The 16,671-nt window shown below is 45.9% G+C and overlaps 1 protein-coding gene across 3 annotated transcripts in view; it reads left to right on the top strand.

Annotated features, from left to right (window-relative positions):
• UBAC2 (UBA domain containing 2) overlaps nt 1-16,145 on the top strand; it is a 152,353-nt gene extending 136,208 nt beyond the window's left edge. For all 3 annotated transcript variants that reach the window (XM_082675874.1, XM_082675872.1, XM_082675873.1), the window contains 2 exons: nt 5,813-5,935; nt 14,970-16,145. In XM_082675874.1, coding sequence (XP_082532000.1) covers nt 5,813-5,935; nt 14,970-15,077 — 231 coding nt within the window. In that variant the 3' untranslated portion in view covers nt 15,078-16,145. The remainder of the gene's footprint in view (nt 1-5,812; nt 5,936-14,969) is intronic.
• Nucleotides 16,146-16,671: the final 526 nt, after the last annotated feature.

Here is a 16,671-nt window from a genome sequence, read left to right as displayed (position 1 = left end):
TGCCCATGTTTACTTTTGATTTGTTGACTGTCTCTCCTGTTTCTTTGACCTGTTTACCTATCATGTGCTAATACCGTCCTACTTTCATTCTTGTAGTCTAACAGTAAGTCCTAATAACTAGTAGAAAAAAAAACCCTCCCTTATACTTCTTGAAAATATTCAGGTCTAGTCTTGACCCTTGAGGTTGTCTCGTTCAACCAAAGCGCACATGCGCGTGTGTGTGAATTTTGAATATATACCCATTAGGAATAGGTTTAGCTCCATATGACAGAAAACAAAATCACAGAAACCTAAACAAGGCAGAAGTTTGTCTCGTTTAAAAGAAGTCAGGTTGATAGCCCCGAGCTGGTGGGGCCCCTGCATGAAGTTGCACCCCGAGGCTCCTTTTCTCTGGCTCTTGCCCTGTCCTCAGCCCGCCTGGGCTCCAGGAAGGAGGAGGAAACAATGAGGAAGGGTGCATCCCTCCCTTTAAGATCTCTTCTGGAATGGGGTGGGGGAAGGATGGATTGGGAGTTTGAGATTAGCGGATGCAAACTAATTTTATAAGATGGATAAACAACAAGGTCTTACTGTAGAGCACAGGGAACTATATTCAATATCCTGTAATAAACCATAATGGAAAAGAATATGAAAAAGAATATATATATGTGTAACTGAATCACTTTACTGTACAGCAGAAATTAACACAACATTGTAGATAATTTTTTTTTAATTTAACTCATTTAAAAGAAATAAAAAGAGATCTCTTCTGGAGGTCCCAGGTGCCCTTTTTGCTTGCATACCAATAGCAGAACTGAGTCCTCGTGGGGGAAGCTGAGAAATGTACTAACTGTGCGTCACTCCCCCCAAAAAAAGTCCTATTTTTAAAGGAAAGGGAATGTGGATATTGAAAGTCAACCAGCAGTCTCTGCTACAGCCTGGAATTGGCCGAGTGTGAAAAGATGACAGTATTGAGTCTTCCAGGCAGGAATGTGCTGTCTTTCCACTTATTTAGGTCTTCTGATATCCTTCAATCAAGTTTACCATTTTTCATAGAGATCTTGCAAATTTTTTGTTAGATTTAATTCCTAAGTACCTAATGGTTTTTATTTCTCTTTGTAAATAGGAATTTTTTGCACTTATATTTTCTCAGTGATCACAGGCAAGGAATGTTACTTTTTTTTTTTATTTTGTACTCATTGGTTCTCATTTTCTAGGTAGACAATCATCATGTGTGATGACAGTTTCTCCCTTTCCATCCTTCTGCATTTTCTTTCACAAGTGGTTGGTTTCATCCTCATTATGCCATGACTCATGTTGAATGCAAGTGGTGATAATAGGCATTCTTGTCTCTTCATCAAGTTTTATTAAATTATTTTTATATCTGTTGAATGTGAGCATTTGGTTTTCCTCCTTTAATCTGTTAATGTGTGAATTACATTACTATATTTTCTAAGATTCCTGAGATAAATCCTAATATAGTACATCATAATGGATAAGATGATGATCTTTTTTGAACATTGTTGGATTGAGTTTGCTAATCTTTTATTTAGGATTATTACATCTTTCCATAAATGAAAAATAGATTGTTTTATAATTCTTCTTTCTCATAATAGCCTTCTCTGACTTTTGGAAACAGCGTTATATGGCCTCAAAAACTTAGGTGGGGAGCTCTTCTTCTTTTCTGTTCTCTAGAACAACTTGTGTAAGATGGCAGGCCCTCAGAATTTTCATAGACTTCACCTGTAGATTTTTGGTGGGTAGATTTTTAAGTATTATTTCAATTACATTAATGGCTAAACATCTAATCAGGTTTTCTATTTCTTTTTGTAACTTTCTATTGAAGTATAACATACAGAAAAGTTAGCATTATATAAAAGTAATCATACAAATGTACTTTTTGGTGTTTATTTCATTTAACATTTTATTTGAGAGATTTAGCCATATTGTTGCATATAATTGTAGTTTGTTCATTTGAACTGCTATATAATACTACATCATGTGAATATACTATAAAGTATCCATTCTACTTAATGGGCATTTGGGTAGTTTCCAGTCTTTGAGGTTTACAAGCAACACTGCTGAGAACGTTCTGGTCCCTGCCCTTGGTGAGCATGTGTTTGCATTTATGTTGTCCAGGAATGGAATTTGCTGAGGCATCCACGTATGTGCAGCTTTAGTCGACGTTCCTGAACAATTTTTAAAACTGATTACCAGGGCTTCCCTGGTGGCGCAGTGGTTGGGAGTCCACCTGCCGATGCAGGGGACACGGGTTCATGCCCTGGTTCGGGAGGATCCCACGTGCCACGGAGCGGTTGGTTCCGTGAGCCATGGCCGCTGAGCCTGTGCGTCTGGAGCCTGTGCTCCGCAACGGGAGAGGCCACAACGGTGAGAGGCCCGCGTACAGGAAAAAAAAACAAAAAACAAAAAACTGATTACCAATTTCTATTCCTTCTTGAGTTTTGGCAAGTTATATTTTTCTAGAAAATTGTCTATTTCATCAAAGTTGTTAGCACAAATAAAGTATTCTTACTTAATATCTGTCATTATGTTCCTTGTGTTATTCCTAATATAATTTGTGCTTCTTTCTCTGTCATTTCACTAAGCATCAGGTTTATTCATTTTATTTGACTTTTTCAACAGTCAGCATTGGGTTTTCATTGATTCCTTCTGTTGTGTCTCTGTTTCCCACTTTATTAACATTTGCTCTGTACTTCATTCTTACCAATTTCTTTAGACCATTGTTACCTTCTCTAACTTCTTAAATTGTATTTAACTGTTTAATTTTCAGTCTTCATTTTCTTTAAGCTCAATATTTTAAAATTACATCAACTACTTAATTATATCCCACAAGCTTTGATTGGTAGTAGTCTCAATTTTATTCACTTTTAGATATCTTCTAACTTCCATTATGATTTTTCATTTTTGATCTCAAATGTGTGCATTTTTGTTTGTTTTATATTAATTATAATTTTGATATTTATTTTTAGTTGCATTGTAGTCAGAGAATATAGTCTGTATAATATTTATGTTTTGGTATTTGCAGATATTTTATATAGGACTTAGTGCACTGTCACTTTTTTAATAAATAATTTACTTATAACAGAAAAGAATGTATATTCTCTAAAAATTGAGTGCAGGCTATAGATGTCCATCTAGACAAACTTGTTATTTATGTTCTATATTGTTATTAATTGTCTGTCTGCTTGATCTATCAGTATATGCTAAAAATTAAATATATGTCTAGATGTTTCCACTTCACTTGTAATTTTGTTAAATTTTACTTTCTGTATTTTGATGCTGTAATGTTATATATAAACAATATCAATGTATTTTAGTGGTTTTATCCCTAATAATGCCTCTTTTGCCCTTGAGGTCTGTTTATTTGACATGAATATAGCAACATCAGTTTGCTTTAATATTTCTTTTTCCATCTCTTTACATCAACTTGTCTATGTCTTTATATTTTCAGTTTGTCTATTGTTGGGTTGGGGGGAATGGGAGAGATTTCAAAACTGACAGTCTCAGCCTTTCAGCTTGCGAGTTTGTCAGTGTATATTTAGTGTGATCATTAATATATTTGAATTTATTTCTACCAGCATCTCTCCAGAACAGTTTTGCATAATATCTCTATTTTTAGTTTCCCTATTTTTTAAAAAAACTATCTTTTTTTATAGTGTCCTATTCTTTTTTTTTAACTCCTTCTGTATCTCAGTCATCTTAAAACTTCTAATTTTATAGCTTTTCTCAGAATGTTGTAAATTTGCGTCCTTGGGGATCTAATCCTCCTGTTTATTGTACACACTGACTCCTGCTCATGATGGGTGTTTTCCTCATGGGTTTTGTAGTTTGGGGTCCGAGTCTTCCCCCACTGGAGCTGTATCTGTGAATCCCATCTAATTCATCTAATTCCAGGATGAGAGAGTGTCTCTCCAGAATAACTTTAGATTTGCCTCTGCTTGGCTCCTTGGGTGTATCCATCTCCAATCCCAGAACGAATTTTATGTACTTTTCGATGGGTTCTTAGAGCAGATATGTGGTGTAACTTGAACCCCAAATTTCCCTGCAGTTCTCACCTCTCAGGCAGACCGAGATTTCTGCTCCCTCCCTCAGGAAAATCTGCTCTTTGGTTGGTTTTTTTCTCATCCTCTCTCACTGGGGGTGCTGCCATTTGAGGTTGTGCCTTTAAGGAGGTAATGAGCTTAAAGTCACTGCCTCTTTCAGACCCAAGGCCTCCTCTCCTGAACCCAAATAGGTGATAAAACCCAAGTAGCGGGCTTCCCTGGTGGCGCAGTGGTTGAGAGTCCGCCTGCCGATGCAGGGGACGCGGGTTCGTGCCCCGGTCCGGGAGGATCCCACATGCCGCGGAGCGGCTGGGCCCGTGAGCCATGGCCGCTGAGCCTGCGCGTCCGGAGCCTGTGCTCCGCAACGGGAGAGGCCACAACGGTGAGAGGCCCGCGTACCGCAAAAAAAAAAAAAAAAACACCCAAGTAGGTCTGGACTAGCAGGATGTGCTCCCCCTCGCACCATATCCTCTCTTCTTTACTGCCCTGGTTTTCCAGAGCTTGTTTCTGGCACCTTGGGGCCTCCATCTTCCCTTTATGTTCAGCTATGCATATGAAATATTTTTAAATTTTATCTAGCATGTTTAGGTATTATAATTTTCCTGTATTATAATAGGAAAAATCTTAGGTTTTCTTAGTCTCTAAATCTTCCAGAACTAGAAGACCTCCAGAAACAGATTTAAGTTGATAAATTTAAAAGGTGGCATACAGGTAAAAAGTCAAGTTTGTTTTTTTTGTTTTTTTGTTTTTTAATTTATTTATTTATGGCTGTGTTGGGTCTTCGCTTCTGTGCAAGGGCTTTCTCTAGTTACGGCAAGCGGGGGCCACTCTTCATCGCGGTGCGCGGGCCTCTCACTATCGCGGCCTCTCTTGTTGCGGAGCACAGGCTTCAGATGCGCAGGCTCAGTAGTTGTGGCTCACGGGCCTAGTTGCTCCGCGGCATGTGGGATCTTCCCGAACCAGGGCTCGAACCCGTGTCCCCTGCATTGGCAGGCAGATTCTCAACCACTGCGCCACCAGGGAAGCCCAAAAGTCAAGTTTTTAAAAGCATCATGCAGTGCTTTTAAAAAGCGGTGCATGCGGTGGAGGAGGCTGCCTGTCTAGCCACATAGTGGCTTTTTTTCATTGATGACATAGAAAAGGCAAGAAATGACATCGCCACCAATGTGAAGTTATCCATAAAGCCACACAGAGGACAGGTGTGAACCTCTTGTCCCTGTGTGTGAGGTTTACCTTCACATTCCCGAGCCTGTCCCCCAACCTGGGTTTTATCTCCACCTGCAGTCTCTCTCCGTGGACCTTGCTCAGAATTTACTCAAATTTTAAAAAGAACAAGAACAGGGAGAAGAGGAGCTGGAGGAGAAAGGGGGAGAAGCACCATCTTAAAGAGCTGCTGAAGGAAGCTCCAGGTTTCTGGTTGCCAGCCCTGAATTAGCCTCCACTCGCGTCTTCCCGAGTCCAGTGGAGTTGGGACAGTGTCGGTGGGGACACCACGGGGCTGAGGTTAGGAGTGACTGCATGTGTCTTCCACTGCCTTCTGGAGTCAAATTGCACAGATCCCTGGCAGTACCTGCTACCTTCTTTGCTCTCTGTGCACCTACTGCAGGCTGCCGATTTTAGCCTGTTGATTCAGCTTGCACACAGCAGGTCCGTCGGACATTTTATTTCCAGTCTGCAGCTGTGACTGCATTGCAGGAGAAAGCTCCTTAGTGCGTTACCATGTTTCTGCTCCTCCCCTGTCTGATCGCTGTGCATTGATCTCTTTTTAGGGAGGAATGATCAACTGGAACCGTCTTTTCCCTCCTCTACGTCAGCGACGAAACGTAAACTATCAGGATGGTCGGCAGTCTGAGCAACAAGCGTCCCCTCCTCTAGAGGTTTCGGAGGAGCAGGTAATCAGTAACACCTGGTACTTACCCTAAACCCATGCTTCACACTCCAAGCAGTTTTGGTGAACGAGACTTGAAAGAAATCAAGCATATAAGTACAAAGATTTTGGTATCAGGTAAACCACCTGGTATCAGGTAAACCAGTGATAGATACTTGGGCCCTTTATTGGCTACTGTGGTTCTTATGAGTTTGAGGAAGGCATAATTTGAAAAAAAAATGCATTGTGATCGCTTATTTTTAAATCTGTGATATTTCATGTTTACTGAAGTTGGTTCACTACGCAGGCTGGGAGAGAAGGAGGCAGAAGGACAGGGAGCTTCTCTGTTTGTATGGTTTTCACTTAGGAACCAAGTTAATGTTTTACATACTGAAAAAGCAAATCAGCAATGGGGACAATCATAAAGCTAAAAAGAAACTGAAATAAATGTTCCAGCTGTATCTTAAGTGAATAATATAATCAAAAGGGAGAGGGAAAATTAATTTCGGTAACTTTTGAACATAATATGCCCTCTTAGAAAAAAGAAAAGAACTGCAAACCTCAAACTCTTCATGGGTTTATCTTTCATGGTGGTATGAGTACAGCAATTCTGAAATTATATTGTATGTATTGTAGATTAGAGGAAACGAGGAAATAGGATGATCTAAAGGGACAGGATGTATGCAGCTTAATCTCAGGTGGCTCAGGAAAAATAAATGGGAGTGTGTGTGTGTGTGTGTGTGTGTGTGTGTGTGTGTGTGTAGACAGAAAGCAACTGTGGCAAAGTAATAATTGGTGAATGTGGATGAAGAGTAATTGGGTTCTTTGTGCTCTTCTTGAAATTTTTCTAGAAGTTTGTAATTATTTCACACTGGAAAGGTTCTGAAAACCTAAGCTAGTAGGTTGAGAGCACTTCAGTAACAACCCTTTTAAATTTCATACTGCAAATGTTGCTTTCTTCTCATAAAAGCAAATCAAGGTCAGTGTTTCATAGCGAGTCACCCCACGCACTTTCCCCATCCCCTGTTCCCAGAGCCAACAAAAGCCAGTCCGACCCAAGGCACTCGGTCTCTGTGGCAAAGCTGTATGTATCCTGACTTTTTCTGGAACTCAGGAGGGGCTTCTGGGCAGGGCCCCCACTGGCACCTCTGGGTTAGGCCACCACAAGTGAGAGAAACCAATGGAATATGCCTGACGAGCTGACCCAACCCCTCACCCTTAACTTCTCAGCTCAGACTCATCCTTTGAGCAGCTCGTTAGGGTTGAGAGATGGATTAAGGAGCCTATAGTTCTCTTCCACCTCCATTAGTGAATTTCCAAAAAACTGTTAGCCCCACGATTAGAAAATAAAGCCGAGTAACTCAGCATTTGTAAGGCATTTATAATAACAGATTAAAAAATAAACTAATACTCTCAAATTCAGGTGAAAAGAAAGTTCTGTTATATTACTGTTTCCTTGATAGAACCCAGGTCACATCCCTCACAACAGAGCAGCCGTTGATGATAGAAAGTATTTAAAGGTGAAATAGTTCTTAGTTTTGACACTTGAGGGAAAAAAACTGTCAAAAAATGATAACAAGGTGAATGTGTGTAACTGAAGTCTTTAGGGTTGTTTTTTTTTTTTAATGAATCATTCTCCTTGATCCTCCCAGAATGACGAGAGCGAGGTTAACACGATGTCGGTATCAGTTCTAAATATCATTTACTTCTTCTTGGCTCTGTTATGAAAAGACGTAAATACGTGAGAGGTTGTTTTTAACATGCTTCCTTATTCATTGACTTTTCTAGATCTTGTCTTTTCTATTTCTTGATTATCCCGAAATGGCCTTACAGACTGCCCCACATTAAGACACGGAGGTCCCCCTCAACATTATCTCTGTAGACCCTCAGTAGTTTTTGTGGTAGGTGCTCAAGAGACTGTAAAAGAGAAGAAGGATGTTGTTCTTAGCTCAAGACATTTACAGTAACGTTTACAAGTGTATAGTTACATATAATCTCTTGGTTAGTTGGAGGCTAGACACTGTCTAAAATATTATTTGGGGCTTCCCTGGTGGCACAGTGGTTGGGAATCCGCCTGCCAATGCAGGGGACGCGGGTTCGGGCCCTGGTCCGGGAGGATCCCACGTACCATAGAGCAGCTGGGCCCGTTCGCCACAACTGCTGAGGCTGCGCTCTGGAGCCCATACTCCACGGTGGGAGGGGCCCCCCCAGGGAGAGGCCCCGCGCACCACGACAAGGGGTGACCCCCGCTCATGGCAACTGGAGAAAACCCACACGCGGCGACGAGGACCCAATGCGGGCAAAAATACTTAAGTAAATAAATTTATTTTTTAAAAAAATTATTTGTTAGTAACATTAAGATAGTTTGAATTAACAAAACCTTTTTATGCTTAATTTTTCAATTAGATGTGCTGTACTTTATTTAAACATCAGTCATGTGATTTAAATGCATTTAAGAAACTTAGTAATTTTCTAAACCAAGGAAAAGAGAAATGATTATTTGAGTTTTTTCTGATGTGAGCAAATACTTCAGGAATTTTAGTGAGAGTTATTAAAGATAGGAAATGTAGTCCATCTATTTTGAAAACAAAGAATATTATAAGAAAGAATGTGCATCCCCCATTAAGTCTAGTAAGACTCTAACATATGGCCATAGAAATGTTTGCCACCTTTTCTACTATTGCTATTAAGTTTCTGGATTTTTAGTTCTTCACGATCCACTCCTACTATTTTTCAACAAGCACCTTTGCCAGTTCATCACCCCTTGCAGATGCCACCCCAAACCCTACTAGTATCTTAAAAATAAGTGTATGCATTACTGCGTTTCTGTCTCTTTTTATCTTTTTCTTCTTAACCAAGGATTTTCATATTACACCCATACGCAAAATTAACAAATAATGAAATTTTGTCATATTGGCCTCATTTTTTTTTGTTTTAAATCAAAAGGGAAAAAAGCTTCCCAAGTTTGTCTCTCTTAAGCCCTCCCCAAGCTTAGAAGGTGTCCCTTCGGTTTATGCTTAATGGGACGCACAGGTGAAATCGGAAAGGGAAGTTAAACAGGACTAACTGAGCCAATGCTGGCATTTAACGAAAGGAGGACAAACATGGATTTCACAAATGTTGACTTCCTCACTTCCAGCCACGTCTTTCCTTCCTTGTAGTCAGCCAGCAGTTATCAGCTGTCCGCTCTGCCCAGTCTAACTACTGGGCTAGGTTCTTGAACTACGGAGATAGGTAAGGCAAGCAATTCCTGCCTGCACGTGATGCAGAGCCCAGCGTGGAGCCTGGCTCAGGGGCAGCTCTTGCCAACTGTGAGCAAATCTTCCGATGCTGCTGAAGGATTGCCAGTGTGGGAGGGTGGGGGGCAGTGCTCTTTGTAAAGATGTGGCCTGGTGAAAAGCACATCAGATCTGGGGAAGCACAGGTGGGTGAGGCTGGAGCGGAGAGTGACTGCCGGGGCAGGGGCTTCACGTGGGGAAGAAGTAGGGAGGCTTCCCAGCGGTCCTCAGCGGGGCATGGACCTCTGCTTCCGTGCTGTAGGCATTAAGGAACAATACAGGATTTTAAACAGGGAATCCCAGTGTTGGATTTCCCTGGAGGATGGACTCGATGTGGAAGAAGGGGCATGTTATGCTCATAACCACGTATGCAATGTCTTCCATCCCTGCCCAGGGAACATGTTACAGTGCAGGTGCTTATGAGACTCTTGCCCACTCGAGATATGGTACCACTTCGTACGTTTATAATACGTGAGACCCGTCGTGTGGATTCCATTCATGTCCTCTGAAATATCCGTCGGCCCAAGAGAGATGGCACACAGACCCTCGCAGTCATAGCGGATAAGTAGTGAAATGTATTCAGTATGAGAGAATCTGAATCTCGGTGAGTCTCTCTCCTCATCTCTGGAGTCCTCACCACTGCCTCTGAGGAACCTGTCTAAACTCCAAAATGCTCACCTTATGAAAACTTAGTGCTTATGCTCTGAGTATCTGGACCACAGTGAGTTGGGTGTTGGTATAGAGACGCCCATGTCATCTGGTTCCCTGGCGGACGGTGAGCTCCATGAGGGCCAGTAGCATCTCTTCCGCATTTCCCTCCTGACACAGAGCCTGACACACAGCAGGTGCCCCAGTGGCAGTTAGAGCAGGGCTGAACGTGAAGGTGTGGTTGGAGGGCTTCTTTTTCAAAAGAACAATTTTTTTCACTTAAAAATATGTTAGAGGTTGGTCCTTCATCAGACCTTTCCACCTCTAACCTCTAGTGCTAGTGTTAGAACATGTTATCCATTAGAATGAAATATTGAGTGGCAGTCAAATAAACCAACTTTCAGGGGTGCCTAATTCTGCTGAGTCCTGAAAGATGCAAGCAAACGAGCCCCCCCAGCCTGTAGCCAGGGCCTTCTCAGGACTAAACCCTGAAGCAAGCAGGAGAGTACAAAGATGAGGGGCCGCTGAGCCACCTGCGGCCGGGCGGGAGCGTAAGATAAGCAGGTCCAGTCCACTCAGCCAGCCGTGGGATCACAGGGGTTCAGCAGTTCCAAGGAGGAGAGAGGGGGTCAGCTGATAGGGAATGAGGGTGGCACTGACCCACAGGGCTCTGGCATTGAGCTTGCCCTGACTGGTGACAAATGACAGCTATAATGAGGGCAGGGAAGGGCAAGCCTACCTCCCAGGGCCTCTCTGGGGTCACTCCTCCCGGCAGGGTGCGCACATGGCCTGGGAAGCGGCCAGCCGCCATGGGCAGCCCACAGGGGCCTGGTCGGGACTACCTTTCAGGTGGGCGTTGTTTTCTGCAAGAGTCAGAATTGGGGAAGTAAGAACCCCAAAAACGATTTGTTTCTGACACCCTTAGCTAAAGGGAAGTTAAAGAAAACCACAGTCTTTGAACAAAACAAGCAAAGGAGTGTTTCAAACTGAGAGGAATTGCTATAAATCTCATTGGAATGAATGTCCTACTTCACTTGTGTCAAAGAGTAGCAGAGTGTTAAAGTGGGGTTTTATTCATTTTCTTGAGTAAGAATTACCTTGAGGTAGTAGGGGCACAAGTTCCAACCACGGAGGACCACGACGGTGATTCTCGGTGTCCACCACAGGGGCTGCAGCTCTCTGCTGCGGCCCTTACCATCCTGGCCGTGCGCTGCTGAGCCCCCGAGGAAGGGCAGCAGTGGGAGGGAGGCACAGCCCCCTGCCTGGCTGCGGCCGCCCCAGCCAGCGCTGTCCTCTGCAGGATGACCGTCGGAACCCCTCTCTCTGTCCTTCTGGTTTTCTGACTGTTATCCTCATACCCACGCCCGAGCGTGCCATTTCAGTTTTGTAGATGTTTACAGTTTTGGACACTAAAGGAAACTTACAGATGCCCTTTCTTCCTGTGCTTGTTCAGTTTTTAAATAGCGTTAACGCTGTTTCTACTTTGTGAGCTTTCTCATCTGGTCAAAGTACCGGGTCATCCAGCAGTGAAAATCCTCTGATCACACTCGTCTTCTCACCCCTGAAGAAATGCAAAAGGTTCCAAAGCCAGCTTTAGGCAAAGGGCTGTGATGGCCACTCAGCCACTGCCTGCACAGGACAGCAAACATCCTTTTCAGCGGAGACCTGAGAAAAACCCAGCTCAGCTGTCAAAGCCAGTGACGGCACGTGTGGTTGTGTTTCTGAAGAGAGAATGAACCCGGAGGAAGCCTTGTGTGCAGAGAACGCGTTTCTCCTCACACCAGACATCAGCCCCTCGGGGGCGGCCCGGCCAGAGCTTTTCCCTCGGGGCCGCAGTGCCACGGCTGCTCTGCTCTGTGTGTGCAGCAACCTGTGCTCAGCATCTCCTGGATTTCGGACCAGACTCGGGAGTCGGTGGAGAGAGAACTCCAGTACAGTTGGAAGCTGTGGCCGGCAGCCCCGCCCGGTACCAGCGCCGGGGCGAGGCTCACACGGCATCAGCTCCAGGTTATGAGTCGTGAATTGCCATACAGGTGGATTTGCTCCTCTCGGCTGGGTGCAAAGGAGCAGCCAGGCGTTAGCTACGCTTGAAGTACTAGAGGTGACAGAGGTGACAGCGAGTGTAGCATTTGCCACACTGTTCACCGTCACTGAGAGCGGCCACATCATTGGCCCGTGGCATCATGTCCGTGGGTGACAGAGACAAGGCAGGCAGAGCTGCCCACCCCCTCACTGGCCACGTTCACTCCACTAAAGATAGTGGTCCTTAACCGGAAGTGACTGGAATAAGCATTGTAAAAGGTCATTTCCATCCAGGAGTGTATGAAATAGCCTGGCCACAGTACCCAGACCAGTGAGGTGGTCTCTCCCTGTTGACGCACATCCAGCGGGTCCCCGAGTGCCACTCAGTGTGAAATGACCCCAAGGAAAGGCAAGAGTGTGGATTCTGATCATTGAACAGCAAAACTCATGCGTCACGTGTGGCAGAAGCCTGAAATAGATTATCGAGGAGATACTTGTGAGAGGTAAAGAGCCTTGTGGTCTGAAGGCACCAAACTGATCCTGTTGACACAGGATGCCACCAAGACATGTGCACTTCTTGCCGCGTTGGGAGAAGTGGTAGTGACATTGCGACAGATAATAATACGAAGTTTGAAACTGGTTAAAATTCAAGAAACCTGTTGATGAGCCGTTGGATGGAAAGGGGAGGGCTGGTGAGTGCTGGGCCCTGCCTTTGCCCTCGAATGCTTGGCATTTTAACTTGAGTGACGTGAGTTGTAGAGCTTAGCAAGTGTGCTAATCAGATGTGGGGATGATAGAGTTCGAGGGAGCTAGCACAGGAAACAACAGAATCTAAGCTGACAGTAGATTTGGTTGGCTAGAAAACGATCAGAGGAAGTTCGACAGAGATGCTCCCAGTCCCTGGAAGAACAGATACAAACGTACTCGGAGGCCCAGCCTGAGCGCATTTCACTCAGGGTTTATAGCAGGCCTGCTAACTCACCACCCCAGGATGCTGTAGCTACACACTCGGGACATGTGTACACGCACACACGTGCACGCACACCCAGTGCCAAGGGCTGGGGTGGCACCGTCTAACCGCCCTCTGCCCTGGGCAGACCACGCCAGCAGTACCATATTCTGCAGCAGCACAAATGGACGAGCGCTGGAAGGGGAGGGGCAGGCTGGAAAGTGCTGGATTCTGAAACACAGGGATGAACGAAGGCAGCCAGGGCCCTTACAGTATGGTGGTAAGGAGAAGCTGTCGGCCCTAAGTCACAGCTGGGAGGAGCACAGGACAGCGGTCAGTGGGACCACGAGACCCCTACTCTGGGTTTCTCCTCGGCTGGGAAACGTGGGAAAGGGCCACAGGCCGCGAGATCAGTGGATAAAGACGAGTTAACCAGGCCAAGGGCAAAGGGGAGAGCCTCCCAGCAGAGGACACACCGGCAGCAAAGGTGGGAGACACGGAGCCACACAGCCTGGGACGGACCAGGAGCTGCGTGCCTGCAGAGGTGGGGAGGCCACTTGAGCGCCTCGTGCAGAGAAGGGAATGGGGCTGTTTCCTGTGGCTTCAAAAGACAAATTAGGGCCTTTGAAGTCCCACGGGCGGTAACTAGTTAGACTCAGATTCGGCTCCCTTGAGGAAGAGCTTTGCATCCCGGCCAGTGCGTGAAGAAGTGTTCCTGAGACTCCCGAAAGGGCCACTTTTTCCCAGAGCGGGAGATGGAAGCAGGGATCCCTGCCGTTCTGCCCACGCCAGCAGTCAGTCGGTCCATTACCCCCGGAAGTTGAGCTGGAAGTCGGCCGTCTCCTCCCCCAGGCCGGCCCTTAGGAGGCGTGTGTGGAGGTGGAGAACTGGAATGAGGTTCCTTGGAGGGAGGACCCTCGCTGTGTGCTTTTTTTTAATCCTAGTCTCAACGATCCACTGATGAGGGATCAGAGCATCAGTTTCAAAAAACACCAGCTAGAACCCCAGCTTCTGAAAAGTGGGCCGAGTCTCCTCCCAACCGGTTAGCCTCTCCCTAAGGCCCCCTGAGGGACAAGGAGTCTGGGGTCTCAGTCACCCCTGCGGCCACCCGCTTGACCCACCTGCCCTCGCCCTCCCGCGCACACCCCCCTCAGCTAGGGGGAAGGAGAGGCAGCGGGGCTCTGACCACTGGGGAGCCCCAGGGCATCGCGTTCTACCGGAAGGAAGGTGAAGTGGTGACTAAGTCCCCAGCCCCTTGTCAACTCACACCTCCTGGAAATCTCAACATTTGTAAGAGTATCACTTTTCACTATATATTATTGCAAATGTAGTATATTTCAAAATAAGTAAAAACAAAAAACACCACCACCTGCGGCTAGTCCAGGGTCATAAATGTTTTTATAATACATTTTAAAGTGGGAAAACAGGTTACGAATACACTGTAGTAACACTGCCTGTTTTGACCTTGGAGACTGCCTGTATGTAAAAGTATAGGAAACCTCTACGTTCACAGACTCGGGATTTGTGGTCTTAAAGATGGAGGCCTCGGCCTCCCTGCCCTCAGTGGCTTTAGCTGCCTCCTCCACGCTGTTCTGCCCAGGCTTCGCCCCCTCTGCGCAGCTGCTGCCCGCAGGCCGGCGGGGACTCCGGGGACGCTGCACCTGCCATGAGACGCCGGGGGTGGGGTTGGGGGTGGGCTCCCCAAGGCCGTGCCCTGCCTGAGCCAACAGGAACGCAAAGGCGCGTGCACCCTCGGAGCCCGCCAGCCTCAGGACGCCTGCAGCTTGGATACGCTCTTCCTCGGGAGTCAACTTCGACCCTGAAGGAGTGTGGCTGGTGCAGACCTGCTTCCCAGGCCCCGCGCCACAGCTCGGCCGCCCCCTGGCAGGTCACTGACCCTCAGAAGCCCCCTTCCTCGTCTCTAAAGTGAGGACTCAGTGAGGAAACGCGTATTTATCGGCTGTATATAGTGAGCACCGTGAAAGGTGAGCCGGTTGTAATTTTATAAGCTTCAGATTCCACACTAAAATGAAAACCGGTTGTGTTGTTGTTGCTGTTTAACCTGTCCTACAGAACTCACACGAGGAACATTTGGGGGCTGGTGGGTCAGTGGTAGTGTCGTCAGCCTCATCAGGCTTTTCTGGCTTTGTTTCTGTTTTCAGGTTGCCCGGCTCATGGAGATGGGATTTTCCAGAGGTGACGCTTTGGAAGCCCTGAGAGCTTCAAATAATGACCTTAACGTGGCCACCAACTTCCTGCTGCAGCACTGACGGTCCCAGCGGACAGCACAGGGGCCGGCAGACTGCTGACCACAGCAGTGCCGTCCCGCTACCGGCTCAGCCCCAGGACCTGGCACTCTCTGGCGAGATGTCCTCCCTGTCCTCCTGAGCAAAGGGTGGTCCCCGCTGCTCCCTCCCTTAATTCCAAGATCATTACCATTAAGTATCCAAGATAAGTTTGCCACGAAGGAAGCATGTATTTTCTATCTTTATTTTTTTATGGAGTATTTTCCTTGGTTTGGAGAATTCATCTCCCATTCCTAATGTGTTTAAAATGCATTAAAATTACAGATTTCTGCAAGCAGTTGAACAGCACTCCAGATGGGAAATTACTGCTCTTGTCATATTCTTTTTACTATAATGCATCTTCCTACATTATATCTGATCATACGCGCCGGAAAGGGGACTGGTACTCAGAAAGGACCTGTCAAATTTTCTTTATGGACTTTTTTCATTGCTTTTTTTTTTCCCCCCTCAAATTTGCTTTCAAACCCGGGTGGCAGTTCAGGGTCCCCCCTCCCTAGGGATGAGCAGTTCATATCTGCCACACGCAGAGTTGGCCAGACCCGGCCAATGAAGGAGAGACGGGGAACTGAACCCTCTTCCACCTGTTCCAGCCCACTCCAGTCTAGGGGATTTTTCCCAACTACTCCCTGCTTCCATTAAAAAATAATAATCAGGTACCGATTCGAGGTTCTGGAATACTCCATGAAACTTAACTGGAGTTAATTTTGCTTAGAATATGCACAGTTAGCCACTCAGGCTAGGAGTAAAAATGGGACAAAGAGAAGAGTGGGCTCACTGGAGCAGTACGGGGCGTCCTAGCTGCAGGGCCAGCCCCTCTGGAGGCAGGTTCCGCCTGGCCCTGGGGTGATCGGATATCAGCCTGAGGCAGGGTAGACTGACCCCACCGTGGGGAGGAGGGGGTGGCCGGAGCAGATGAGCCTGAAAAGATCTAAAGCAAGATTTAAGGAAACTTGCAACTATTGTGTTCTGCAAAGCCAGCAGAAGGGTTGCAAACTGATGCAAATTTAGACATGCGTGGTACTTACAATAAAGTTTTTAATGTGTTTTACTTTTTGGTGTTTCTTTATTAGACTTACCTAAATAAAACTTTGTTCTAGTCTGTACTATTCTTTACGATCCAAACAAAAAAAAATGTTTTTTTTATCAGACTGCTCATCTTTCTTCAGAAGATTTGGGTGCTTTCTTTGAAGCGAGAGGAGTCCTTTGATTCCTTTAAGTAGGACTGGCCCTGTGAGGCCCCATTCTGAGACTTGTTGGGGCCGTCAGGCTGCTCAGAATAGGGCTGAGGTGAGTTTCTGGGAGCCTAGCTGGTCCCAAGCACAGGCCCTGACTTGATCTGAGTGTCCCCATCTCAGGTGTAAGTACAGTTGACAGTGATGGGACGTCCTTGACCACGGTCACTGGCAGGGCATGACTAGAGGGCCAAAGAGTGCGGATTTGTGTATGACCTCTGCAGCAAATCTAAACCCACCCTCTGGGCTTCCAGTGCAAAAAAGAGCGACCGTATCCAAAAATACACCATCTCCTGAGTTCCTTCTCACCTCCAGAGAGCGCCTAG

Source organism: Grampus griseus (assembly GCF_964374135.1).
Source record: "Grampus griseus genome assembly, chromosome: 18".
Classification (NCBI taxonomy): Eukaryota; Metazoa; Chordata; class Mammalia; order Artiodactyla; family Delphinidae; genus Grampus; species Grampus griseus.
Note: the sequence above shows the minus strand (reverse complement) of the source record. Positions and strands in the feature narration are given on the sequence as shown.